This window comes from Peromyscus maniculatus, chromosome 20 (genome assembly GCF_049852395.1).
Source record: "Peromyscus maniculatus bairdii isolate BWxNUB_F1_BW_parent chromosome 20, HU_Pman_BW_mat_3.1, whole genome shotgun sequence".
Classification (NCBI taxonomy): Eukaryota; Metazoa; Chordata; class Mammalia; order Rodentia; family Cricetidae; genus Peromyscus; species Peromyscus maniculatus.
The window spans coordinates 72,430,476-72,458,227 of record NC_134871.1 but is presented as its reverse complement, the minus strand read 5'-3'; the positions used below and the strand labels follow the sequence as shown (position 1 = coordinate 72,458,227).

Genomic DNA, 27,752 nt, shown 5'->3' with positions numbered 1-27,752 from the left:
GTTATGTTAGGAAAACAAGCTCTGGAGGTAGGAGTGAAATTATCAACAGCACAGCAGTTAGGGATTCCCATATAGGAATGATTTGCTTTCCAAAGATGATCTGCGTTTTCAGCCATAATGATCATAGTTTTTATATTTACTTGCTTTTATTTACTTATTTTTGATAATGTGTTATTGTTCTAGAAAGTACTAAAAAATAATTTATTTGTTTGTTTTTTTAAAATGTGTTTAAAACAAACCAACCAACCAGAAAACCTTGTTGTCCTGGGGCTATGTGAGGAAGAATGAAGCTCTCATTTCCCAGTATCCAATCATCGGCTTGAGCTGGCCTCTCCTAGGAGCAGAATTTATTGAAGCAATTTATCCTGGCTAAATGTGGTATAAATCTGTGTATACGTATGTACATACAGCGTCTATTCCATTACAGCAGGACTGAAGCATCAGTTTCCTTCATAGTTAGACCGTGTCCCCATCACACTGAAAGATGACCAAGCAGCCCCTTCTGTTTTATGGGGCACCTCACACCTTTAAACACCGATTAGTTGTGGAATTACTGATTATATAACCAGAAATACTGGTTTCTAACCCAAATGTAATTCCTAAGAGAATAGGAAAGATATTACCTTATTGCCCTCTATTTTAAGCTGGGTTTTCTGTTACTAGATTCATTCTAGCATGTTAGCATTTTATTTTAATGCAGGCCTGACTGAGATTGAGCTGACATTTTGGTTTATCTGCAGTATGAAATTTGAGATTTGGTTACAGTTCTGAAGTTATTTCCAGATGTAGTTCAACGATCATCCCTCACTGATCTTCCTTGTCCACATTCTTTGATGTATTGTTCTGTGTTGTGGATAGTCGTGTGAAATGTCCTTAGAACCTTGTTCTATAAGACTGCTTTTATCCTCCCTCCCACTTTTCTCTTTGACCCTTCCAAAGTATTGTTTATATATTTTTAGGATATTTTTACTGTGATTTGCATTTCTAGTCATTATTCATTTCTGCCTGGTTTTCGTTCTTAGTTGGAATATGAGAAATTTCCCCGACACATTCAGATTGCATTTGTTGTTTGACAAAGAATTTTGATAGACAGTTCAAGAGATTAGCTTTAGTCATTTAAAAAAACAGTATAAATTCTGTTAAATTCTTTAGAGAAATGGGGGGGGGGTGGATGGTGGTGCCTTTAAGTGCATTTCTTTGATCCCCTGCAGCAGCACACATCTGTTGGCTGCAGCAGAGCAGCCCAAGAACTCTGGCCGAGAGCAGCACAAACAGCCGGAACATATTCACCCAGTAAACCCCAAGGAGTCGACATTTGTTTTATTGCTGCTTTTAAAAACCTAGCCATAAATAGAACCAGAGGGGGAAGGGCACTGATATTTCTTCATTTGCCACAGACGATTGGTGGGGGGAGGAAGAAGAGGCTCCCAGTGGGGAGGGGAAGTTTTTATTTTTATTTTTTTATTAATGAAAATAATTTCCCATGTAGTCCAATAGGATGGGTGCTTTGTTTTCTTTGGCAATAATCTGGGATAAATGACCCTTGCCAGCAGTCTCGTAGTTTATACACCAGGGAGCCAGATTATAGCCCTGTAAAATGGAGCACCCCTCCTATAATCCCTTAATTAATTAAATGACAAATTTTGGTCTTCTCTAGTTCAGAAATATGGCTTCCGCATCGAGCGTTCGGTGAATTTATTGACACAGAGAGCCGCGCTGGTTGTAATTCAGTAGACTGGAGAAATGTGTTATATACTGTAACAGAAAGAGGGAAAACCCAGCAAAGGCTTAAAATTCCTGGACTATTTGAGTCTGAATTTTCCTAATTAAAAGTTTCAATTGAGGCACAGTAGATCATATGCCACCTGTCTAATGATTCTCCCCAAAGTAGCCTGTGTTTACAGCTTTGATAGATGGCATTCTTGGAACACCTGTTTCTAGGCTTGATATTTTTGAAGCCCATTTTTTTTCTCCAGCGTATTTAACATAACTTTTCCCCTACTCCTTCCCCCCCTCAGCTCTGCTCTGCTTTATGAAATATGGGAGACGACAGACCGTTTGTGTGCAATGCCCCGGGCTGTGGACAGGTACGTTTACAATATACTTTATTGTGAATGTCTTGTTGTGAATCAAAGTGGCTGTTTTATCACTAAGGCAAAGAGTTTAAAGCTGGTATTTTACGTGATCACTGGAGGTAATCAGATCAGAGGATTTGCAGTGTGTAAATCCAAGTTATGAGGAAGTGTAGGCACTCCACCGTAATGAAATCTGCCTTGCTTTCTTCCATCTTGTTATTCTACTGATGTTTGTTCTCCAACACACAGTGTTAAAGAATACGTGTTACTTGCTCTTCCTTTCTAAAGCTATCCATCTAAACACAAAGCAAGTTTAAAAATACCTTCTTCTTGACCTTCAGGTATATAAAAGTCTGCTTAACATATTTAGACAGTCAGCTAAGAATGTTTCCATTTATTGTAAGCCTCCAGTTCCTGAGTCTCTGTGGATTTCTCAAATATGAAAAAGCAATGTTTCTTTTGATTGCTGATCAGAAAAATCGAGTTAACAGTTAAGGCAGGTGTCACTCCATCAGGAACAGACAAACCCAACACAGACTGGAGACTCTTCCAGTAGTGTCCTCAAACATGTCCCCTGTCTGACACCATCACATGTGTTGTTCTGCAGGTGAGCTCCCACCTAATTGTTTGCATGTGTGTGCTTCCTATGTCAGATGTGTTTCATACACTTTTCATAAAATAATTCTGTTGAAATTGCCTTGTTTTTCATTTTGTATATTAACTTTCCCCCTAGATCTTTTTCTAATGCTTCTACAAATGATGAAAAATGGATAAAAATTTTATTTGCCTTCATTTTATAGAATCTCTACTATATTCAGTTAGGAATATGTCGTGTAACTGTCCAGTGACACTTACTGGTGGTATATGAGATCACAGACTGGTTTCATTACACGTTGTAAATACTTAAAAAAAAAAAAAAAAAAAAAGAGCTAAGTCTTAAGCATTTCTAAGAATTGGGATTTGAGAGGTAGATGAGATGGTGATGGGACAAGACATAGAAGATTCCGGATTTCAAAAAAGGCTGAAATGTTCTGGTAAGATACTTAAACCAAACCGTTGTGTATTAAGTGTATTAAGCGTCCTAAGTGTATTTTCTTCCTTGTTACAATTTTTTAAAATGTGTAGGTGTGCTTCTATTTTCAAATAGCATTAAGGTAGAAAATGTAAAATGATCCCTCTAAATTTATGTGTGGGAATTTAATAATGCTGTTTGCTGTGACTCCTGCAGCTGATAAATAGTAATTCCCTGTAGTATTTGAAAAATCTGATTTTGGGTGAGTTTATTTTCCTCATATGTGACTTTTTTTTTTTTTTTTTTTTTTTTAAGACAAAATCTCACTGTGTAGCCCCGGCTGCCCTGGAACTCCCTATGTAGACCAGGGTGGCCTCAAATTCACAAAGATCTACATTAAAGGTGTGTGGCACCATTTCTGGCCAGCCCAGGCTACATGAGATCTTGCCTCACAAACAAAAAAAAATTTTTTGATCCAGACATGAGGATGCACACTTTTAATAACAGCACTCAGAGGCAGAGAAAAAAGTGATCTTTTAAGGGTGAGGCCAAAATGGTTGAAAGGTTAAAAGTATTTGCTGAACAAACCTGACAATCTAAATTTTATATCGGATCCCATGGGGAAGGGTGAAAAGAAAGAGTGGAGTCTGGAAATTATCCTCTGACCTCCACATGTACACTGGCATGTGTACACCTGCACTTACACATATGTCATATATCTATAACACACACACACACACACACACACACAACTAATAAATAAAAATAAAAAATTTAAAAAGCTTTAAAATGCCTGGTGTCACGGCTCATTCCTTTATTCCCAGTACTTGTGAGGCTGAAGCAGGCAGATCTCTGAGTTCAAGGCCAGCCTGGTCTGCAGAGCTAGTTCCAAGACAACCAGAGTTACACAGAGAAACCCTGTATCCAAAAAAAAAAAAAAAAAAAAAAAAGGAAAATAGTAAGGACTTTTTACTTTGGGTTCTCTGTTTTGTTGGGCTTTGCTTATGAGCCATTTCCCACATTTAAAAATTGTATGTTGATTTTTATGACTCACTGTAAAGTCTTTAGATTTGGATAGCTGTTCTTTAGTGGGAAGTGGGAGGTGGAGCTTGGAACTTGAGGACATCATCACTTCTTTAATAGGTTAGGAAGCTCCATCCTAAGAGTTTGGTGGCGATGTGACTCATCCCTTTACCCCCTTTGCATATCAGAAACTGTTCATTCAAGTAAGATTATAGTTCTCCAGTTATAATTAGTCCTGTCTTTATATTTCTTCTGAGATCTGGTAACAAATAGCTCTGGAATAGGATTTCAGCAGATACATATGATCACCTCATGCTATGTGAAATAGAGAAAGTGTGGCAAAAGATGCAAATTTGGTAAAGCAAACTACCATTTGGCATGCCATTGAACTTCCTTAAATCTTGACAACAGTTTCATTTTGGAACTCCCCAGAGGACTTTAATTTACTTGTAATCTACTTGTTATTGACTCAAATTATTTATTCCAAGTGTAGTAGAAACAAAAAGTCTATGTAAATCCCAGGAATAAACTGTGATAATCTTAGAGAAGTCTCAAAAAACAGTAGTAAGGGGAACGAGTTGGCTCAGAAGTTAAGAGCACTGTTGATCTTGCAGAGGACCCAGGTTTGATTCTGAGTATCTATATGGCAGTTCACAAACATGTGTAATTCCAGTTCCAGGGGGTCCGACACCCTCTTCTGACCTTCATGGGAACTGCGTGCACACAGAGCACAGGCATACATGCAGACAAAACATGCATGCATATAAGAAACAAACAAACGAAACCTTTTTATTGTGGGGTTGGAGGTTTAGCTCAATAGAGCTAAATGTGCACGAGTTTGTGCAAGGCTCTAGGTTCAGTCTTCAGCTCTGGGGAAAAAAAAGCAAAGAGAACTAAAGGAGTTCTACTTTGTTTCTGTATCTGTTCCTTGTGCAGACTCTAACATATACATCTTTAAACTCAGAAATCACCATGTAGTTTAATATTAAGGGAAGGTGAAAGGAAAATTTACCTAAAATAGACTAGTAGATTATACCCTCCACTATATAATCAAAACCACCAGCCTTTCAATGGATGCATAAACATGTTTTGGTTGCTAGGTTTTTAATGGCTGTTATTTTTGGATTGTGTTCATGATCTACTTCCCAACAGTCTGATGTGACACAGCTGAATTCTAAATACACTACATGTACTTAAAAAAAAAAAATGGCTACTGAAGATTGTGCTGTCTGCATTCCTGTGTAAAGAGACAGACGATAAGATTTTTAGTCCCCTTATTCCTATTGGCCTATTGAGACTGTTTCTTCTGAGGCCTTACCACCCTCATGAAGAACTTGGGGAAAACAATATTCTTGCTAAAACCTCTCTATGGAATGTGGTGCAAGCAGTCATTAATAGAACTGAGCTGCCTCCTGAGAATGGGTTAGTGTTGTTAAGGCAACAGTCCCCAGACACCCCTTTGACAGAGGCCTAGTTGAATGGAGTTGTGTGGGCTTTGGAAGCAATTATGAGGTAGCATCTATTTAAGAGCCCTGTGCACTTAAACATACCTGTAATCCCAGCCATTACACTAAGGAAAGAGGATCACAAGTTCAAGGACAGCCTAAGCAACTTTCTGAGACCCTGTCTCAAAAAATAAAAGCCTTCAGATGATGTATCTCTGTGTTGGAGTGCTTGCCTAGTGTTTTGTTTGTTTGTTTGTTTTTGTTTTGTTTTTCAAGACAGGGTTTCTCTGTGTAGTTTTGGTGCCTGTCCTGGTTCTCACTCTGTAGACCAGGCTTGAACTCACAGAGATCCACCTGGCTCTGCCTCCGGAGTGCTGGGATTAAAGGTGTGCGCCACTGCCGCTCGGCCACCTAGTATTCTTGAGACCCTAGTTTAGGGGCTGGAGAAATGGTTCAGGAGTTGAGAACATGTACTTCTCTTGCAGAGGACCTGAGTTTGGTTCCCAGCACCCACATGGTGGTTCACAAGCACTTGTAAGTCCAACTCTAGGGAATCTAACATATTCATATACATATATATGCATGTAAATTAAATTAAATCTTTTTGTTTGTTTGTTTGTTTGTTTCGAGACAGGGTTTCTCTGTGTAACCCTGGCTGTCCTGGAACTCACTCTGTAGATCAGGCCGGCCTCGAACTCGAAGATCCGCCTGCCTCTGCCTCCTGAGTTCTGAGATTAAAGGCATGTGTCACCACTGCCTGACTAAATCTTTAAAAAAAAAATATGAAAAAAAAAATGAGACCCTGGTTCAATCCCCAACATAGAAAAAAAGAAAAGAAAAGAAAAGAAACTTTTGTTTAAAAATACTGTAATTAGCCAGGTGGTATTGGTGCATGCCTTTAATCCCAGCACTTGGGAGACAGAGGCAGATGGATCCCTATGAGTTCGAGGCCAGCCTGTTCTACAGAGCCAGTCCTAGGACAGCCAAGACTACACAGAAAAACCTTGTCTTAAGAAAACAAACAAAAACATTATAATTATACAATGGACTTGCCTTTTTGTTCTTGTTAAAATAATATAGATATAATTTGGTGCTGAATCTAGAAAGTTTTATAAGGAAAAAAAAACTTTTTAAGATGGGTCTTCATAGCTGGGCAGTGGTGGCTCATACCTTTAATCCTAGCACTTGGGAGGCAGAGCCAGGAGCATCTCTGTGAGTTTGAGGACAGCCTGGTCTACAGAGTAAGATCCAGGACAGACACCAAAACTTCACAGAGAAACCCTGTCTCAAAAAAAAAAAGAAGAAAAGAAAAAAAAAGTGGGTCTTCATTATATTGCCCAGGCTAATCTGAAACTTCTGGGCTCGGAGCTGGAGAGATGGCTCAGCAGTTAAGAGCACTGACTGCTCTTCCAGAGGACACAGGTTCAGTTCCTAGCACCTACATGGCAGCTCACAACTGTCTGTAACTCCAAGATCTGACACCTTCACATAGACATACATGCAGGCAAAAGCACCAATTCAGATACAATTAAAATAAATTATTTTAAAAAAAAAAAACTTCTGGGCTCAAGTGATCTTCTTGCCTCACCTCCCAAGTAGCTGGGAGTACATTTATATACCATCATATCCTGCTTATTTCCTTTAAATTTTTAATATTTTGGGGTGCTAGTTTTACTTCAAAGTATATAATAAATCCAATAGAATGGAAGCAACTATTCATACTAGGTCATTGTCAGAAATTCTAAATTTGAGATGTTATTTCATGTGCGAATAGATAACTTACTTTGGGTTGCGAATAGATAACTTACTTTCGGTTGCTTCTGCCCATTTTGGTGTGTGTGTGTGTGTGTGTGTGTGTGTGTGTGTGTGTGTGTGTGTGTGTGTGTAAGTTGTATGTAAGTTGTGTGTATATATGTGTGTGTACATGCATGTATGTGTATTTGCATGTAGAGGCAAGAGATCAGCCTTGGGTGTCATTCATCAGGATCCATGATCCATCTTGTTGTTTTATTGATAATTTCATAATACATGTGCTGTGTTTTGATCAAATCTGTCCTTCATTTCCCTTCCCTTCATTTCCTTCTCTGCCCCCCTTTACCCTCCTAACTTCAAGTACCTCTTTCCCCCCCTTAAATCCATTGAATCTGCTTACTTACTGCTCTCTGTATTCTTGGGTGTAGGACCATCTACTAGAGCACAGGTAGCCTTTCAGGGCCACATTCCCCAAACACTGATTCTCAACCCTGACAGCCGTTAGTTGCCAATAGCTCCTCAGCGAGGGGTGGAACTTGATGAGTCCTTCTCTGTCCAGGCTGGAGCGTTGGGTGGCTTAATCCTGTGCAGATCTTAAGTGTGCAGTATGTGTTTAACAGCTTGATGCAGGATCTCTCACTGGGACCTTGCTGGTTAGGCCAGACTGGCTAGCTGACCAGAAAACCTAGGAATCTGCATTTCTCTGGCTCCTCAGCTCTGGAATTACAAGTGAGAGCCACCACACCTGGCTGTTCATATGGGTGCTGGGGATCAAACTTAGAACCTCATGCCATCATGACAAGCACTTCACCAATGGAGCTGTCCCCCCAACTTTCATTCCCAAGGGATCAACAGATTCTGTACTGTTATGTCACCCTCTCAGAAATGTATGCTGGTTTGCAGAACAAATTATGCAGATTTAAATAGAATTTCTGGATATCATCATCAAGTCTTCAAGTAGAAGCTGGTCATATCTGTTTATTGTGTAGGTTGTTTCTGAAGAAGAGGACACTTCCTCTGAGGACAGTATTTCATTGTCAACCACCAAGCAAAGTTTCTGTTGTAACTATGCTTATCAGTCCTGTCCTTAAGGGAAATGAACATTTCTCTGTCCATTGTGAACCCAGGTATCTACTCTCAAGATCTTCTTTTTTCCTAGAGTACACAGACCTCCAGGGCCTCAGTTGTATAGAAAGTTTGAGATCAGCCTGGGTTAAATAAGAGCTCATCTTGAAGAAGAAAAAAAAAAAAGAGTAACAGTGGCATCCCAGTTGTAGCGGGATTGAGGGCAGCTTCTCGTACCTCCATATCTTGTCATAGCAGGAATGATGTTTATGGTGTTGTAGTCCTGGCTTCACTTGGCATTTAACCAACCTCCAAAGCTGTTTATTGCTTTGTATCCTTTGCCTCCATGAGCATTATCCCTTAAATCTCTATTGCTCTGTAATAGATGAGGCAACAAATAGCTCCTATGATTGGTTAAATGCTGGCATGCTACAAAGGTATATGTTTTATTGTCTATATAACACAAGTCTATAGAGATTATTTCTGTTATCCTAGCTTTCCCATTAAAAGGCCCATACTGGTACTATGAAACTCCGGATCTTTCATCCTATGTCCCTTTGGTAAGTTTCCCTGTTATCTGGAGTGAACACAAAAGAAAAGCAAAGTAGAATGACTTGATGTTGATTACCATGCTTTACATTAGGGAGCAAATAACCAGGAAAGAAATGGATCAGGTAGTCAAATGCCATTGTGGTGGTGTATGCTATGTTTACATGCTACGACAGGTGAAGGCAATTTTAGGCAAACAAATAAGCTTTTTCCTTACTCCCTGCTAAGAGTTTTTTAAAAACTCAAATTTTCATTTAATAATTCATATTTCATTCAATAATTCATCTAGTTCCCATCTGGTAAGAGTGACTGCATGCTGTCACACAGCTGAAAATATACTGCATTATGCACAATTAGGCCAAGTGTTAACCTTATTTTTTGTAAAATGTTGATTTTGTAATAACTTCCAGTCCGCTTTGAGAATTCTGTGGTTTTATGTAACCTGTAATGGAACTAGGGCACAGTTATATATTATATACATAAATTGGGACTAGGATTTAAAAAATGTCCAGAGGTGTTAAGAACAAGGAATTAAACTCAGGTTTCTTAATGTCGGATCTGATCTCTTGACACTTGCCTTAAACACATGTGATTGGTTAATTTTAGCTCTTTGTGTTGCTATTTATTATGCTGTTTATTAAAAGAATATATTAAAGCATCCTTGCTTTAGCCTGTTCCCCCACCAAATAAACAAACAAAAAACAAAAGATTGCTATATGCATCTAATTGGAGCTATAATGAGGAAATTAAAGTGAAATTTTCATTTATTCACTCTTGTTTTTCCTGCATATAACTGAATATTACAAAATGGGAGTGTTGGAATTGTTCTCAGCATATTCCTGGTAGAATAAAATAAAATAAAGTCCTATATCTTCTTATCTCAATAGTTCTTTCCGAGCTTAAACTCCTCCCCAACAACCATTTATTTTACTATTTGTTTATTTATTACTTTTTTAACAAACTGGATCTGATAGTCTCTTCCTTCACCATTGCAAAACCACATATACCTAGGTTTTTGACTGGTAGGATACTGTCACTATATGGAACTCATTGTTCTTTAATCAAATAATATTCCAGCTAATTTGTCATATTAAAAAAGAAAAAGCTGGTGTTCTCTCTCTTTTTGGTTAATGCATTTCTAATGCATATTGACTTGCACAGTAGTCACATTCTATCAGAAGTCCTTGTTAGGGCTTCTCTGTATGTGGATTCATAACACATCTGTGTGTACATCAACTGTGCTGTATAAATAATAATAAGTAATCACCAGATGGTCTGTAACTGCTCCTCTGGACCCGCTGGGTCTCTTGAAGCTGTTAGTAAAGTCTTCTGGCATTTTGCTGGCGAAAACTTGTCATAGATTTATTTCTAAAAAAATTCAAACTCACAACTGGGTGTTTAGGACTAGATATTGCTGTCTGTGTTGTAAATATTTAACAGGCTTTGTACAGTGACAAGTAAAAGTGCCATTACTAACCACACACAGTGACTGTGGAGCTCTTCTTCCCTCCCGGCCATTTAGAGAGGAAAAGAAATGTCGATAAACTATGCATTATGAACAAATGTGAGAGGTGCTTTCTGGAAGATCTTTGTTAAGAGAAAAAAGAAAATGTCAACATTCTGCTCACAGGATTGTAATCCAGCTGATACAAGCTTTTTAGCCGATGACTTCGATAACACACTAAGTTGTTTTGTTTTAATTGAACTTTCTAATTCTTTGAGAAAAGCTCCTTTAAGAGGAGTTTCGTTAGATCCTGGTTTTGGTCTTAATTGAGGTTTCATCAGCAAATGACAAACCTTTTTGAAAGAGTTTCAGTGGCCAATATTGTAGAGATTTAGCTTGGTTTCAGGCCTTAAACTTAAGATATGTATTGTTTTGCTAATATTATTTATAAAACAAAACATCTTTATTTTGATCCTCTTTCCACTAATTTTTATGGAAATATTTTGTATTTTGTTGGGGTAGTCTTGTCCTGCTTTTCTGTGCAGTGTTTCATTATTACTGATCCCTTTGCTTCTGTGACTGTTACAGAATAGTTGTTCAGCACAGTAATGCACATTTAAAAACTTAAAATAGATTTCATTATTACTACATTTATGGTTCCATTTTTCTGTGTCTGTATATTATACATAATCAAAATATTTTTAATCAAAAATTGAATATCTTCCCTCTAAAGCCTCACTTTCTTTCCCCTTTTGATAATTGGATCTGTTTAACCAAAGAAGTATACTGCCCTTTAAATTGTAGCACATGGCTATTATTTTCTAATTAGGGTGTCTGAAAGGAAGTTTTTTCCCCCCCCTTGAATTCTCATCCTGAAGAGATGATAGAAATTGTGAGGGAAAATGTTGTTAATACCTTATTCTAGTGAGATTTTGCTTTTTAATTTTCTCAAACAAAAATTTTATGTTTAAGGATAGGATTTTAAGAAGGGAATTATCATGAAGAAAAAAAATTGAGAACAGCAACATTTGTGTTTTCACTTAGAATTTCTTTGTACAGCAAAATTTGCTATGTAAGATTCTGCTTGGATAAGAATCTGGATTGCTGGTTGGTAGTTGTATGAAGTACAGAGAAATGAGAATGAGTTTTGTGAGATTAGCTCGCTCCCAGTCTGGCATCTCCATGTGCTTTGTGTGGCTGCTAATTTTGCCGGCAGATTGAAGTGCTGAACCGACTTCTGTTCTAAATGCTCAAATTGCCAGCCATCATTCCAGCTTTTAAATCTTGTTCACATCTATGATGCCAGATTTTGAGCAAGCATAGCTGTCTTTAGATACTAGGAAGAATTTATAATTCCCTGGATTAGAAGGAAGAGGTTTTTCCTTTTTGTCTTTGAAAAATCCGAGTGGCTCTGCAGAATAAATCTAGTTTTGCTTTGTCCTTTGAATCATTGTAGAAAACTGAGTGCTCCATTCGGATTTAAGCAGATTGACGGTCAGAATTGCAGCTCTGCTTATGAAAAACACGGTGTCTTGAAGAGTCATTTATACTATTCTAGAAAAAAAAAAAACATACCGTGGCAAAAGGAAGAGCTCCTTATCCTCCCAAGGGCCAGATTTTTTGATACTAAGCAATTATCCCTTGATTTTCCTGAAAAATAGCTCAATCTGCCGTAGAGATTGGCACCAGCACGAGTTACAGTGACAAGCTGATTTCTTAGCACATGGAAAGGCGTCAGGGCGACACCAGGGGCTAACGGTGGTGATTTCCTGCTGAGAACCTCAGTCTCTTGGCTTTTCCCTGGAGGGAATTAAGTTTTCGATGTTTACCCATTAATCACTGTAAGATGTCATTGTGCGAGGTGCTCCTCTCACATTCCTCCTTTCTTCAAGCTTCACTCCTTGTCTTTGGTTGCTGTCCTTTCCAGGTTGAGAACAAGCTATAGTTTTTCTTTTTTGCATTCCTCTTTTCTTGGTTCTTATTAGCCCCTGTACTGGGTGGACATTATAAACTAGTGTTTCCTTTTTTTAAATTAATAGATTTTATTTTTTTAGGGCATTTTGTATATGTGTGGAAACAGTAAATGTGTTTAAAGAATTCCCATATGTCTTTTTCCTCCTCCTCTTCCCTACATTTTCTCATTAGCATCTTAAATTAATATGTCACATTTGTGATAACTGGTTAGAAAATAGTTACATATTGTTACTGACTAAAGTCCATGGATTTCATTAGGATTCATTCTTTCTGTGTACCTTCTGTGGATTTTGACAAATGTATATCTTCCATTACAATATCATACCAAATGGTTTCACTGCCCTAAAAAATCCCTTTTGTCCCACCAATTCACCTCCAATTCCCATTCATCCTGTTTGCCATTCTCCCCCTCACTCCTCCTGTACCCCTAATAACCAGTCATTGTGTGTGTGTGTGTGTGTGTGTGTGTGTGTGTGTGTGTGTGTGTGTGTGTGTGTGTGTGTGTACGTACTTAAGGACCTGAGTTAGATACCTAATATGATAGTATGCACTTGTAATCCAATCTCAGTGTTAAGAGAAGTGGAGACAGGCAGATTTCTGGTCTTAATAGTCAGCCACTATACCCTGCTCAGTGAATTCTCGTCCAGTGGGATACTCGGTCACAAGGGAGAGTAAAGGCATCACACCTAAGGGATGTAAACAGACGTTTCCTGTCCCAACCACCTAGTCCCAAATAACCAACTCAGAGGCTGAATATGAATTTTAAATGCTCGACCAATAGCTCAGGCTTATTACTAACTAGCTCTTACATTTTCAGTTCACCCATATTCTTATTTAAGCTCTGCCTTAAAAGTGGTACCTTTTTTAGCATGGCACGGTCATCTACTGCTCCCTCTGCATCTGGCTGGCAACTCCTCACTACTTCCTGCCTGGCTACTGGCCAGTCAGCATTTTATTAAACCAATACTTGTGACAAATCTTTACAGTGTACAAAAGGATTATCCCACAGCAGAGGAGTGACACCCAAGGTTGTCCATTGGCCTCCACACGTGCACACACACATGTGTAAACCACAGTGCACATGAAGGTCAAAGAATAATTTATAGGAGTTAGTTCTCTCCTTCCACCCTGTGGGCCTGGAGATTGAACTCAGATTGTAGAGCTTGGCAGCAAGTGCCCTTACCCAGTGAGCCATCTTATTTGTTCTTGAAGGGTTTTTTGTTTGGTTGGTTGGTTTTGGTTTTTTGAGACAAGGTTTCTCCATGTAGTTTTGGTGCCTGTCCTGGATCTTGCTCGGTAGACCAGGCTGGCCTTGAACTCACAGAGATCCACTTGGCTCTGCCTCCCGAGTACTGGGATTAAAGGCGTGTGCCACCACCGCCTGGCCTGAAGGCTGTATTTTAAAAATTTGTTTATTTTTATTTTGTTTCCCCTCCACCACCACCACCACCACCACCCCACCCCCCACCCCCCTGGAACTGAGGACGGAACCCAGGGCCTTGCGCCGGCTAGGCAAGCACTCTAGCACTGAGCTAAATCCCCACCCCTATTTTTATTTTTATATTTATGGGTCTTTTGTCTGTATGTGGGTCTGTGTACCACATGCAGAGAGGGCTCTGTATCCCCTGGAGGAGTTACAGAAAGCTGAGCTAAGCTCTCTCCCCAGACCCAAAGGCTCCATTTTAATGCTAAGCCACAGTTACCTTTCTGTGTCTTTGCTCTCAAACTCACTTACACACACACACACACACACACACACACACACACACACACACACAGGTCTTTTTTTTGTGTGTAGTTACTGGAACCCAGTAAAAAGTGTGATCGTTTTAAAGAGCTTGATTGTGGTATATACTCGTAGTTGGTAATCTAATACGAAAGTGGGCAAATTGTGTCTGTCACTCCAGTGGGATCATTTTTTACACAGTGATAATCAGTGTATGTTAATCTTTTCACTGGATATGTTCATAACTTCAGACCTTTGCCATTTTACTTCAGCTTCCTGTGGACTTCTTACAGTTAAGGGAGAGACTATAGTTCCCTTAAGCTGTTTTGAAAAAGGAAGATGGAAGTAGTTTGGTAGCATTTTCCTGAGATCCAAATGCTTGATTGTGTTTGTAGAAGACCACATTAGATTCAGCAGTTCAGCTCTTATCTTCAGTCCTTCAAGTTTACTAGGCAGCTGCAGTAGTAGAGGGAGGCTTTGTTTAGCCTTCTTTCTCTTGTTGTGACTATGAAACCATAGCTAAAGAGGGCTTATGGAGGCTGCTTTCTGTTACACACACGACTGCCCGGAAGGAAGGACTGCGGACACATATGCCCAGCAGCTCCTCACAGAGCAGTGGTTAAAGGTTTGAACATATTGTATCTTGTTGACTATTCTTGTAGTCCTCAGGGACACATTTTGCTGTTCTATAGACAATAACCAGGCTTGTCAGGGTTGAATGGCTTTTTGTTTTTCTTTTATCTAATAAAATGCAGTGGGATAAGCCTTTCTGGGAAGCTATTTCTTCCCACCACATAGACAGAAGGCTGTGAATACTGTCTCTGAAACAAAGGAGAAATGGTGATACAAAAATCAGTGGCTACAGTATGATTTGATTTGGAGCTCTGTCAAGGAAAAAACAGTTCTTTCTTAGAAACTGGTTTTTCTGATGTGCTTTACTTTGTTTGTTTGTTTGTTTGTTTTTGAGCCAGGGTCTGGCTGACCTGCAATTCACTCTGTAACCCAGATATTGACTGACCAATCTACCTATCTTCCTTCCGTCTGTCAGTCCATTCATCCTCCTTCCTATGGTTGTCCTATATGTTTTTGAGATAGGGTTTCCTATACCCAGGTAACCCAGGCTAACTTCAGATTCACAGTGAGACTTTGGCCTCAGTCCTTCAAGTGCTGGGATTGCAGGTGGGTCCTACTACACATGGCAGGAGCTTCATTATCTTTTTAATTATTTTGGGGTGTGTTTTCGTGCAAGTGCGGTGCATACATGCCATTGCACACCAGTGGAGGTCAGAGAATAGTTTGGGGAGTCAGCTCTCATTTTCTGCATTGTTGAGGCAGGGTGTATATTTCTGATCGTTTCTGCTGCTGTGCTGCGTATTCTAGGCTAGCTGGCTCATGAGCTTCTGGGTGATTCTTCTGTCTGCCTCCCATCTTGTGGTAGGGATGCTAGGACTACAGATGTGTACTATTGCAACCAGCTTTTTTTTTTTTTTTTTTTTAGTTTTTTTGAGACAGTGTTTCTCTGTGTAGTTTTGGTGTCTGTCCTGGATCTTGCTCTGTAGACCAGGCTGGCCTCAAACTCACAGAGATCTTCCTGGCTCTGCCTCCCGAGTGCTGGGATTAAAGGCATACACCACTACCGCCTGGCCTGTTTGTTTATTCGTAAACCAAGGACTCATATAATCTAGGCTGGCTTGAACTCTTGGTCCACCTGCCTCAGCTTCCAAATTACTGCATTATGGGCTTGTGCCATTTTGCCTAGCCCCTTCAAGCTTAATTTTCACTTTTCTGGTACTCTGTGAGAATAAATATACAATAATTTATTCACCTCATTTAGTTGGGGTTTTGATAGTGCGAGGGGTCAAATCCAAAGCCTTGGATATGTGAGATCAATTACTCTACTACTGAACTATATCTCCAGTCCTGTTTGCTTTTATTTTGAGACAATCTCACTAAATTATCTGGGCTGGCTTTGAACTGGATATGTAACCCAGTTAGACCCTGATTTTGTTCTTTCTGACTCAGTTTCCTGAATAACTGGGATTATAAGAGTATGCCGCTATATATTTTTTTCTGAACTTGCATTAACTCATATTAGGTTTTTTGGTTTGGTTTGTTTTTTTTTTTTTTTTGTTTTTTTTTTTTTTTTTGTGTGTGTGTGTGTGTGTGTGTGTGTGTGTGTGTGTGTATTTTACTTTTGCTGTGGATATCGCTCTGTATGCTATGAATGTGTTGCTGTGATTGGTCAACAAATAAAATAAAATGCTGATTGGCCAGTAGCCAGGCAGGAAGTATAGGCGGGACAAGCAGAGAGGAGAATTCTGGGAAGAATCAGGAGTCGCCAACCAGACACAAAGGAAACAAGATGTGAAGGCAGAACTGAGAAAAGGTACCAAGTCACGTAGCTAAACATAAATAAGAATTAAGGGTTAATTTAATTCTAAGAGCTAGTCAATAGTTAGCCTGAGCAGTTTTAATTAATATAAGCCTCTGTGTGTTTACTTGGGTCCAAGTGGCTGTAGGACTGGCAGGTGAGAGAGATTGTCCTGACCATGGGCCAGGTGGGACACAGGAAAACTTCAGCTACATACATTTCTTTTCTTTCTTTTTCTCTCTTTTTTTCTTTTTCTTTTGTACTTTGAGATAGGATCTCCTGTAGCGTAGCTGGCTTTGAACTCATGATGTAGTTAACAGTGACCTTGAACTTCTGATCCTCCTACCTCCATTTAGGATTATAAGTGTGCTAGCCAGGCGTGTGTTGCATGCCTTTAATCCCTGCACTGGTAGGAGAGATAGGCTGATCTCTTAGTTCAAGGCCAGCCTGGCCTACAGAGTTTCCAGGACAGCCAGGGCTACACAGGGAATCCCTGTCTCAAAAAATTACAGGTGTGAGACGCCATGTTCCATTTATGCTGTTCTGGAAATTGAACATAGGGCCTCCTGCATGCCAAGCAAACACTGTACCATTTGAGCTAAATCTTCAGCCCTATTAATAAAAAATTTAAAGACAATTTTAGGTTCATACAAAATTAAGTAGGAAGTAGAGTCCTCATATCCCCCCTGTCAGCACAGTGTACAGCCTTCCTCACTGTCGGCACACTGAAGCACTGTACATTGGTGCATTTGATTAACCTTCACTGACACAGCATCACAGTCTGTAATTTACATTAGAGTTCACTCTTGATATTGCACATCCTATAGGTTTTAACAAATGTATAATGACTTGTGTATGTCATTGTCATATCACATGGAAGAGTTTCATTTCAGTGTCCTAAAAATCCTCTGTGCTGTGCTTGTTCACCCCTCCCTCTCCTGACTACCACTGTTCTTTATTATCTTCATGGTTTTATCTTTTTCATCATCATACAGTTGGAGTCATACAGCCTGTAACCTTTTCAGACTAGTTTCTTTTACTTACCAATATACATTTATGTTTCCTCTGTAGCAATTCTTGTCTTGGGTAGCTCCTTCCTTTGTAGTACTGAGTAGTTTCCCAGTTTGGGGATGTCACAGCTTATTTATCCATTCATCTAATGAAGAACATCTTGGTTGCTTCCAGGTTTGTATAATTATGATTTCTAACATGGGCAGGCTTTTTATGGATATATATATATATATATATTTAGGTATATACTCAAGAGCACAATCATGAGATCATTTGGAAAGATTATGTTTAGATTTCTGAGAAATAGCCAAACTGGAGCCTTCAAGAAGGCTCAGCAGGTTAAAGGTGCTTGCTTCTAAGCCTGACAGTCTGAGTCCCACATGATAGGAGAAAAAATGGACTCCCTAAAGTTGTCCTCTAACTTTGACATACCATAGCATTTGTGTGCCTACACACACACACACACACACACACACACACACACACCACGCACTCACATACACACACATAAAAAAAGTGGCCATGCCGTCCTCAAAGTACCATATTGCAATCCTACTTGCAAAGAATGAGAATTCCTGGTGCTCAGCTTCGTCAGTATTTGTTGTTGTTGAGTGTTGGGTTTTGGGCCTGTCTAATGTGTGTGTGTGTTAGTATTTCATTATTGCTTTTAATTTTCTATTTCTTATTTTTAATGATTTACTAATTTTTATTTTATGTGTATTGGTGTTTGGCCTGCATGTATGCCTGTGTGAGGATGTTAGATCCCCTGGAACTGGAGTTACAGACAGTTGTGAGCTGCTGTGTAGGTGCTGGGAATTGAAACCAGGTCCTCTGGAAGAGCAGCCAGTATTCTTAACCAGTGAACCATCTCTGCAGCCCCTGTTTTTAACTTTATGTTCACTGATAGCGTACAATGTTGAACATCTTTTTTCTTCTTTTTCCTCCTCCCACCCTTTTCTTCCTTCCTTCCTTTTGTTGTTTTTGAGACAAGGTCTCAAACTATATAGCCCTGGCTAGCCTGAAACTCACTATGTAGACCAAGACTGGCCTTGAACTCACAGATCCACCTACCTCTACCTCCAAAATGCTGAGGGTTTTTTTTGGGGGGGGGCGGTTAAAGACAGGGTTTCTCTTTGTAACTTTGGTGCCTTTCCTGGAACTCAATCTGTAGACCAGGCTGGCTTCGAACTCACAGAGATCTACCTGCCTCAGCCTCCCGAGTGCTGGGATTAAAGGTGTGCGTCACCTCCGCCTGGCTTGTTTTTTTTTTTTTTTTTTTTTTTTTTTTTAAGATTTATTTTATTTATTATGTATACAGTGTTCTGTCTGCACTTACCCCTGAAGGCCAGAAGAGGGCACCAGATCTCATCCTAGATGGTTGTGAGCTACCATGTGGTTGCTGGGAATTGAACTCAAGACCTCTGGAAGAACAGCCAGTGCTCTTAGACTCTGAGCCATCTCTCCAGCCTTTTTGTTTGTTTGGTTGGTTTTTTTGTTTTGTTTTGGTTTGGTTTTGGTTTTTCGAGACAGGGTTTCTCTGTGTTGCTTTGGAGCCTGTCCTGGAACTTGCTTTGTAGACCAGGCTGGCCTGGAACTTACAGAGATCTGCCTGCCTCTGCCTCCCGAGTGCTGGGATTAAAGGCGTGCGCCACCACCGCCCGGCTTGTTTTGCTTTTAAGACTTACTTTATTTTTAATTGTATGTATGTGTATGTGTCTCTGTGTGTTGTGTGTGTTTGTGTGTGGTTATGTGTGAGTTCGTGTGCCTGCAGAGGCGAGAGGTGTTTGATCTCATGAAGTTGAAGTTACCGGCAGTTGTGAGCCCCCAACATGGGTGCCAGGACTGAGCTCAAGTTCCCAGTAAGAGCTCTTAATTACTGAGCCATCACTCCCTAGCCCCTGTTACAGTTTTTGAGATAATTTCTTGTAGCCCAGGCTGATCTGGTATATATCTGAGGATAACCTTGAATTCTTGATCCTCTTGCCTGTACCTCTAGAGTGCTGGGATATAGATGTGGCACTTCCAACTTGATGTTGGACATCTTTTTATATGCTTGTTTTCTTTGGACAGCTATCTGATCAGGCCCTTCTAAACTTGAGGCTCAGTTCATCTACAGTCACTAGATGACTAGCTGAGATTTTGAGTAGGTTGTGTTGAACCTGTAGATCAAGTTGGGAAGAACTAGCCTAACAGTATTGAGTCTTCCTGTGAATAGACAGAGACTGTCTCTTTGTTCCTTTAGTTTTTTTAAATGTACTTCATTAGTTTTGTGGTTTTCTTCATATAGATAGTGTACATATTTTGCGAGATTTACTCCTGAGCTTTTGTGTATTTAGTGTGTGTGTGCACATGTGTAGAGGACAGCCTTGGGTGTCATTCCTCAGGTGCTGTCTACTTTTCTCAATCCTTGTAGGAAAACTTCAGGTTGCTTAACACTCAGTATGATGTTAATTGTAGGGTTTGGGTAGATTTTAAAAAAATTTATTAATGTTTTTGTTTTGAAAGAGGGTTCTGTTTTGTTACTCTGGTTGTTCTTGAACTATGTAACTCAGGCTAGTATTGAACTTGTGATCCTCCTGTCTCAACCTTCTAAATACAGGAATTACAAGCATATATCACCGTGTCTAGCTATATAGATTTTTAAAAAAAAAAAAATCAGGCCTGGCAGTGGTGGCACACGCCTTTAATCCCAGCACTTGGGAGGCAGAAGCAGGCGGATCTCTGAGTTCGAGGCCAGCCTGATCTACAGAGTGAGATCCAGGACAGGCTCCAAAGCTACACAGAGAAACCCTGTCTTGAAACACCTGCCCCCCAAAAAAGAAAGAAAAAGAAAAATAATCATATTAAGGAAGTTCCATTTTTTTTAGTTTACTGTGTGTGTGTGTGTGTGTGTGTGTGTGTGTGTGTGTGTGTTAATCATGTGTGTGTGTGCCAGGTATAAAACTTACAGCTAAGTATGTGCTAAGCATATACTCCACATCAAGCCTGTATCCTTAGCCTGAGTGTAGTAAGTATTTTTTTATTATTAAAAGGCATTGATCAAATGCTTTTTCTGCATCTGTTGATATGATATGAATTTTCTTGCTTAAATTATTGGTATGCTAGATTATATTCAAGTGTTGAGTCAGCCTTATATACTTAGGATAAATTCCATTTAGTCATCTGTATGATTCTTTTTATGAGCTATTGGATTCAACTTGCTAATAATTTTGTGCCTTTTGAATTTTTGTTCATGAGAGATACTGGCCTATAGTTTCCTTGCAATGTTTTTGTTTAATTTTGGCATTAGGACAATTCTGGTGCCATGGAATGAGTTAAGACGTGGGTTTTTTTGTTTTTTTTTTTTTTTTTTTTTTTTTTTTTGTTGCTTCTATCTTCTGGAAGAGATTGTAAAAAACTATTATGATTTCTTCCTTCAGTATTTAGTGGAGTTTACCTTTGTGCCCTCTGGGCCTGGTACTTTCTGCTTTGACAAAATTAACTGTTCAAGGTCATGTTGTCCATTTCTTCTTATGTGAGTTTTATCAGATTGTATCTCTCAAGAAATTCATTGGTCCATCTCATTTAGATGATCAAGTTTGTGAATGTACTTACACTATCCTGTATTATCCTTTTTGTGTGTATATGTGTACATAAGTGATGTTTATGTGTGTTTATGTGTGTGCACATATGTACATAGCAGCCAGAGGTTGAAATCAGGTAGCTTCCTCTTTTGTACTTCACCTTAGTTTTTGAGTTGTGCTTGAGACTCTCTTTCTCTCTGTCTCTCCCTCCCTTCTCTTCTTTTCTTCCTCTCTCCCAAAACATATATGTACTAAGGAAAGATAATAAAAAAACAAACTCCTGAGAGTGGGAAGGGCTCCATGGAAGTAATACCTGTGATTGTCTTTCACCCAATTTGGATCTCACTAATTTGGCTAGACTTACTGGCCGGCAAGTTCCAGTGATCTACCTGTCACTGCCTCCCAAGCTCTGAGGGAGGTCACAGCCTGGTGCTGCACACCTGGTTTTCACATGGGTGCTGGGGTCCAGACTCGAGTCCTCGTCCTTGCAGGGCAAGCACTTTGTCAGCCGAACCGTCACTTAAGCCGTAACTCAAACATTAGACTCTAGCTGGAGAGATGACTCAGAGGTTAAGAGCATTGACTGCTCTTCCAGAGATCCTGAGTTCAATTCCCAGCAACCACATGATGGCTCACAACCATGTATAATGAGATCCGATGCCCTCTTCTGACATGACATGCAGACAGAACAATGTTTATATAATAAATAAATAAAATTAATCTTTAAAAAAATTTAAACTCAGATCATCAAGCTTAGTGGCAAGCACCTCTTTACTACTGAGCCATCTGACTGGCCCTCAAAATACTTTCTCATTTTTCCAGTGATTTCTTGTGGTATGTATTTGTTTGTATCTTTTTTATTTTGTATGATAGCATGCAAAGTAATATGTAATTTTCACGTGTAATTTTTCTTTGTTGATCCTCCTCCCTATCTCTTTCCCCCATCCCTGTACCCTTCCCTTACAGTCTTTTTATACCCAGTAGTCTGCTTTAATGTTCTATTGCCTTTCTCCTTTTCCTCAAAATCTTTCTTCTGTTTTGTCGTCCCTTTTCTAGTTTCATGACATGTACCCACACTCATATCTACATATATACATATAAATATACAAATTAAAAGTTAGGATCTGTATATGAGAGAGAACATACAGTATTCGTTCGTCTTCTCAAGTCTAGGTTACCTCAATATATTAGTTGCTTGTCTTGTTGTGGTGGATACCTTAACAAAAGCAATTTAAGGAAGAAAGAATTTATTTTAGAGTATAGTTCTAGAGTCTGTCACAGCAAGAGTGAGTCATGGAGACAGGTGTCTGGTCACATTGTATCCACAGTCTGGAAACAGAGCTGATCAGTACTATTGCTCAGCTGACTTTCTCTTTTTATTTGGTCCAGGATCTCAGCCCATGAACTAGTACCAACCATATTTAGAGTGGATCATTCCATTTCAGTTTACCTAATCTAGATAATCCCTTGCAAACATGGCCTAAGATTTTTTTCCTATGATGATTCAAAGCCTTAGCAAATTGATAATATCAAACATCATGCTTACTTAATAAAATAATTTCCAGATTAGTCTACTTTCGTGCAAAGTTCATTTTTCTTTATGACAATAAAATCCCATTGTCTATATGTACTGTATTTTCACTATCTGTTCATTGGTTCTAGAACAATGACTAGAAACATGATTTCACAAGCAGACAAGGTTCTCCATTCTCATTCTCAATGTGTGATGTTAGGAGAGTGGATGTGAGTACAACCTTCAGCTACTCTTATTTCTCTCTTAGTCCCCCACACCTGCAAAAAGAAGATTTGATAGTCACCTAGGCTGACCACTGATTCCATTTCCTGGCTATGCTGAATAGAACAGCGATAAACAAGGATTTTTCATTGGGGCTGGAGAGATGGATCAGTGGTAAACAGCATTGGCTGCTCTTCCAGAGGACCCAGGGTTCTCAGCACTCACATTGCATCTCTCAGTCACCTGAAGGATCCAACATCTTTTGGCCTCCACAGCATACATATGATGCACATATATACATGTAAGCAAAACACCATTATACACATAAAATCTTAAATAATACATTTTTAAAAATGGGGCCTGGAGAGATGGCTCAGAGGTTAAGAGCACAGGCTGTCCTTCCAGAGGTCCTGAGTTCATTTCCCAGCAACCACAAGGTGGCTCACAGCCATCTATAATGAGACCTGGTGCCCTCTTCTGGTGTGCAGGCATACATGCAGGCAGAGCAGTGTACACATAATAAATGAATATTAAAAAAAAAAAAAAAAAAAGCAGAAAATGAGCCTGCTACCTTTAAACAAAACCAGCATGTGCAGGTGTCTTTGTGGTAGGACCTGGAACCCTCAGGGAGTGGTATGGCAAGGTCACACATTAGGGCTATGATGGTAGTTTTCAGTGTCGGCGGCCGGACACAGTAGAATCACTTGGGCAGGAGTCTCAGCTGGCCTGTGGCATGTCTGTGGGTATTGTCTTGGTTGCCTTTATGATGCAGGACCCAGCCTGAGAGCAGACAGCACCATTCCTAGGTCCTGGGCCTTGAACTGTATAAGAGCAGAGAGACTTAGCTGAGCACTAAACCTACCTGCTCTTGTTTTTCTCTGCTTTTGACTATGGATGGGATGTGAGTGTCTGGTTCAGGCTCCAGCTGCTGTGCTTTCCCACATTGATGGGCTATAACCCAAAAGTGTAAGCAAAAATCAACCCTTTATCCCCTAAATTAATTTTTGTCAGGATTTTATCACAGCGGCAAACATGCAGGCAAAACAGTGTATACATAATAAATCATTTTTAAAAAAAGCAAAATATGAGCCTGCTATCTTTAAACAAAGCAAAACCATAGGATACCACTATTCCGATCTCCATAGTGCCTGGATCAGTTTACACTCCTCATCAGTGAAGAAGGTTCTTCCCTTCCCACACTGGTAATTTCTTTGGTCTTTTTTTTCCCCTTCTAATTTGCAGTCCAGTATTTTTATTTAAAGATGTATTTATTTATTATGCATACAGTATTCTGTCTTCATGTATCCCTGCCCACCAGAAGAGGGCACCAGATCTCATTACAGATGGTTGTGAGCCACCATGTGGTTGCTGGGAACTGAACTCAGGACCTCTGGGAGAGATCTCTCTAGCCCCAGGATTTTATTTTTATTTTTTTCAATTGAGCTTCATACTGACCTCAAATTTGCTACACAGCTGAGGCTGACCTTGAACTTCATTGTAGGCCTGTACCACTGCAGATATCTAAGCATTTCTTTTTGATTCTTTTCTCTTTTTAATTATTAATTTTGTTATTTTTTTGTTAAAGATCTTAGTAAATTGGTTGTTTTGGGTTTGTTGTTGTTATTCTTTTAATTGTATGTGTGTGATGTCTGTGAATGTGGGCACTCATGTCATAGCATGTGTGTGGAAGTCAGAGAAGAGCTTTCAAGAGTCAGTCTCTCCTTTAACTATGGTTTCTGAGAACTGAACTTAGGCTCCTCAGGCTTAGACAGCAAATGCCTTGTCCCCCTGGGCTGTCTGATCGACCCAGTCATGGTTTAAAGTGTCTGTTTGTTGCTTTGTGACTCTATTGCAGGGTAGACATAGGGCTACAAGACGGTTTAGTGGGTAAAGGCACTCACCACCAAGCCTAAAACTGGGTTTGTTTCCCGGAACCACATAATAAGAGAGAACCCCACAAGTTGTTCTGTGACCTCCACATGGAGGCCATGATTTGCTCTCTCTCACACACACACACACACACACACACACACACACACGTAAATAATTTTTAAATAATTTAGTTATTTATATTTTATTTGCATTGGTGTTTTGCCTACATGTATGTCTGTGTGAGGGTGTCAGATCTTGGAGTAACAGATAGTTGTTAGCTGCCATGTCGGTGCTGGGATTTGAACCCAGGTCCTCAGGAAGAGCAGTTAGTGCTCTTAACCATTGAGCCATCTCTTCAACCAGAAGTAAGTAATTTTTAAAGCAAAAAGTAGATATAATGTTTCAGATAAAAGGAGCTATAACAAAACATGCCTTTAGTAATACAGTGAGGGCCGGGCAGTGGTGGCACAAGCCTTTAATCCCAGCACTTGGGAGGCAGAGGCAGGTGGATCTGTGAGCTTGAGGCCAGCTCCTGGTCTACAGAGTGAGATCCAGGACAGGCACTAAAACTACACAGAGAAACCCTGTCCTGTAGCTAGAGTTTTCCTGCCTTGCCCACAGTCAGTACAAATCTTTGTCATCCGCCAGTCCCACAGTCACTCAGACCCAACCAAGTAAACACAGAGGCTTATATTGCTTACAAACTGTATGGCCGTGGCAGGCTTCTTGCTAACTGTTCTTACAGCTTAAATTAATCCATTTCCATAAATCTATACTTTGCCACGTGGATCATGGCTTACCGGCATCTTCACATGCTTCTTGTCATGGCGGCGGCTGGAAGTGACTCCTTCCGCCCTCCTGTTCTTTCTTTTCTCCTCTCTGTTAGTCCCACCTATACTTCCTGCTTAACCACTGGCCAGTCAGTGTTTTATTTATTGACCAATCAGAGCAATTTGACATACAGACCATCCCATAGCACTGTCCCAAAAAACAAACAAAAATATACATTGATTTGTGGGTGGGGTGTTCTGCAGCACTATGATTAGATCTCAGTCTTTGGGTGAACCCAGACCCCCAGGATGTTAATGTTACTAATACTCAGTTTTGTTTTGTTTTGCCACATTAGATGGGACAGGATGGACTAGAAAGGGATGAAGTGGAGTATTACCCTTCTTCCAAGAGACAGTTCAGCCAAGCCTGACGATTTGTGTTCAGTCCTTGAGGACCCCATGGCAAAAGAAAAGAATAAACCCCCACAAATTGTCCTTAACACCCACATGCACAATATTGCATATACAATAAGTAAATAAATATAATTAAAAAATTAAGTGTATCGGGCTGGAGAGATGGCTTAGCCATTAAGGGCACTTGCTGCTCTAGAGGATCCTAATTTGGTTCCCAGGACCCCTGTGGCAACTTATAACCACTTGTAACACTAGTTCCAGGGTATCTGATGTCCCTATTCTGGCCTCTCAGGACACCGGACATCTATGTGGTGCTCATACATACTGCGCAAAACACTTACATAGATAAAAGATGAATAGTAAGTCTTTTATTAAATAAAATGAAGACGTATAGACTACGACTTTCCCCTCATTCAGCCTGACAGAAGCTGAGCATCATTCTCTGGTGCTCACTGAAAGGGCCTAGTAGAGCTCCCTCCTGTTCCTGGGTCCTCCTGGAATCGCTGGTTCATACTGAGCCCCAAGCTTCATCAGCTACAGCTCAGGTTTTCCTACCCTAGCAGGGCTTTCAGCCGATGGGTTTCTGATATTTAGCTGGTAGGTTTCTGTTTGTGGGTTAATGTTTAATTTGTGTTTTTCTGTGTTTGCCAGCCTTGGGGGGACAGGGGATAACAGTTTGCCTTATGATTCTACTTCTCGGATAGACCTAAGAATTGTTGAGTTTTCACTTGTTCAGCTTTTTACTTGTTAGGATCGAATGATGATCTGAACTCCTTAGATGTTGGATCACAATCCAGAAATTTCAATCCTTTTGGTTTGTGAATGGAAGAAATACAGTTTAGACCTAGCATAATAGCACATGCCTGTGATCCCAGATGCTGGAAGACTGAATCAGCAGGATCACTGGATTTTACCATTTCTAGAGCAGCTTGGGCAACATAACAAGACTTCCTATCAAAAAGAAAATAAGTCAGAGCTGGTGATATAGCTCAGTTGTTAGAATGCTTACCTAGTATGCATGAAGTCCTAGGTTCATTCCCGAACACTACATAAACTGGGTGTAATTTTGCATGCTTATAATCACAGCACTCAGGGAGGTGGAGGCAGGAAGACCAGAAGTTCAAGAGCACCCTCACTGTAGATGTAATTAATATGAGGTCCTCTTAGAGTAGAGCGGGCCTCAAATCCAGTATGATCTGTATCTGTATGAAAGAGAAAATTGGACACAGATGCAGTCAGGGAGAAGAACATCGTGGGAAGGTTGGGTTTATGCTGTTGCAGCTAAGGCATGTCAGTCACATTGCCAGCAAACCACCAGAAACCCAGCAAGAGAAGCTTGAAAGATATTCTTGACATCCTTAAACATTTTTCTAAATTACATTTTTATGTGTATGGGTTTGTGCACATGAGTACAGTGCCCTCAGAGGCCAGCAGATGGCATGGGATCCTCTGGAGCTGGAGTTGTAAGGTGGTTGTGAGCCAAACAACTTAAGTGCTGGGAACTGAACTCAAGTTCTCTATAAGAGCTGAAGAACTCTTAACCACTGAGCCTTCCTTTGGAAGGGAGCAACCAACTGGGTATGATGGCACATGCCTATAATCCAGGACTTGGGGGACTGAAGCAATAGGATTACTATAAATTGAAGTAAGCCTGGGTTACTTCAGAACAGAACAAACAAAAACAACAACAAAACCAGAAAGGAGCAACCTGTTTAATGCACTTTAATTTCAGACTTCTAGCCTCTAGAACTGTGATATAATAAAACTGTTGTTTAAACCACCCATGTCACGATACTTTGGGATGGTAACTCCAACAAACAAACGGGAGCTTTTATCAGCCTACCAAGATACAGGTGAAATCTGCAATTTGCTATATTGTTACCCAGAAGCAATGGCTAGGAATTCCAAACCCCTTAATTCGGATTCTCAACAGTGTGTTTAATGACATTAG

At 39.9% G+C, this 27,752-nt stretch overlaps 1 protein-coding gene across 10 annotated transcripts in view; it reads left to right on the top strand.

Annotated features, from left to right (window-relative positions):
* Positions 1-27,752, top strand: part of LOC102906308 (cyclic AMP-dependent transcription factor ATF-7) — a 101,546-nt gene that overhangs the window by 26,506 nt on the left and 47,288 nt on the right. For all 10 annotated transcript variants that reach the window (XR_013046601.1, XR_013046600.1, XR_013046599.1 and 7 more), the window contains exon 2: positions 2,019-2,087. Coding sequence is in view for 7 of the 10 variants with exons in the window: in XM_006981819.4 (XP_006981881.1) it covers positions 2,040-2,087 (48 nt within the window). In the remaining 3 variants the exon portion in view is untranslated. The remainder of the gene's footprint in view (positions 1-2,018; positions 2,088-27,752) is intronic.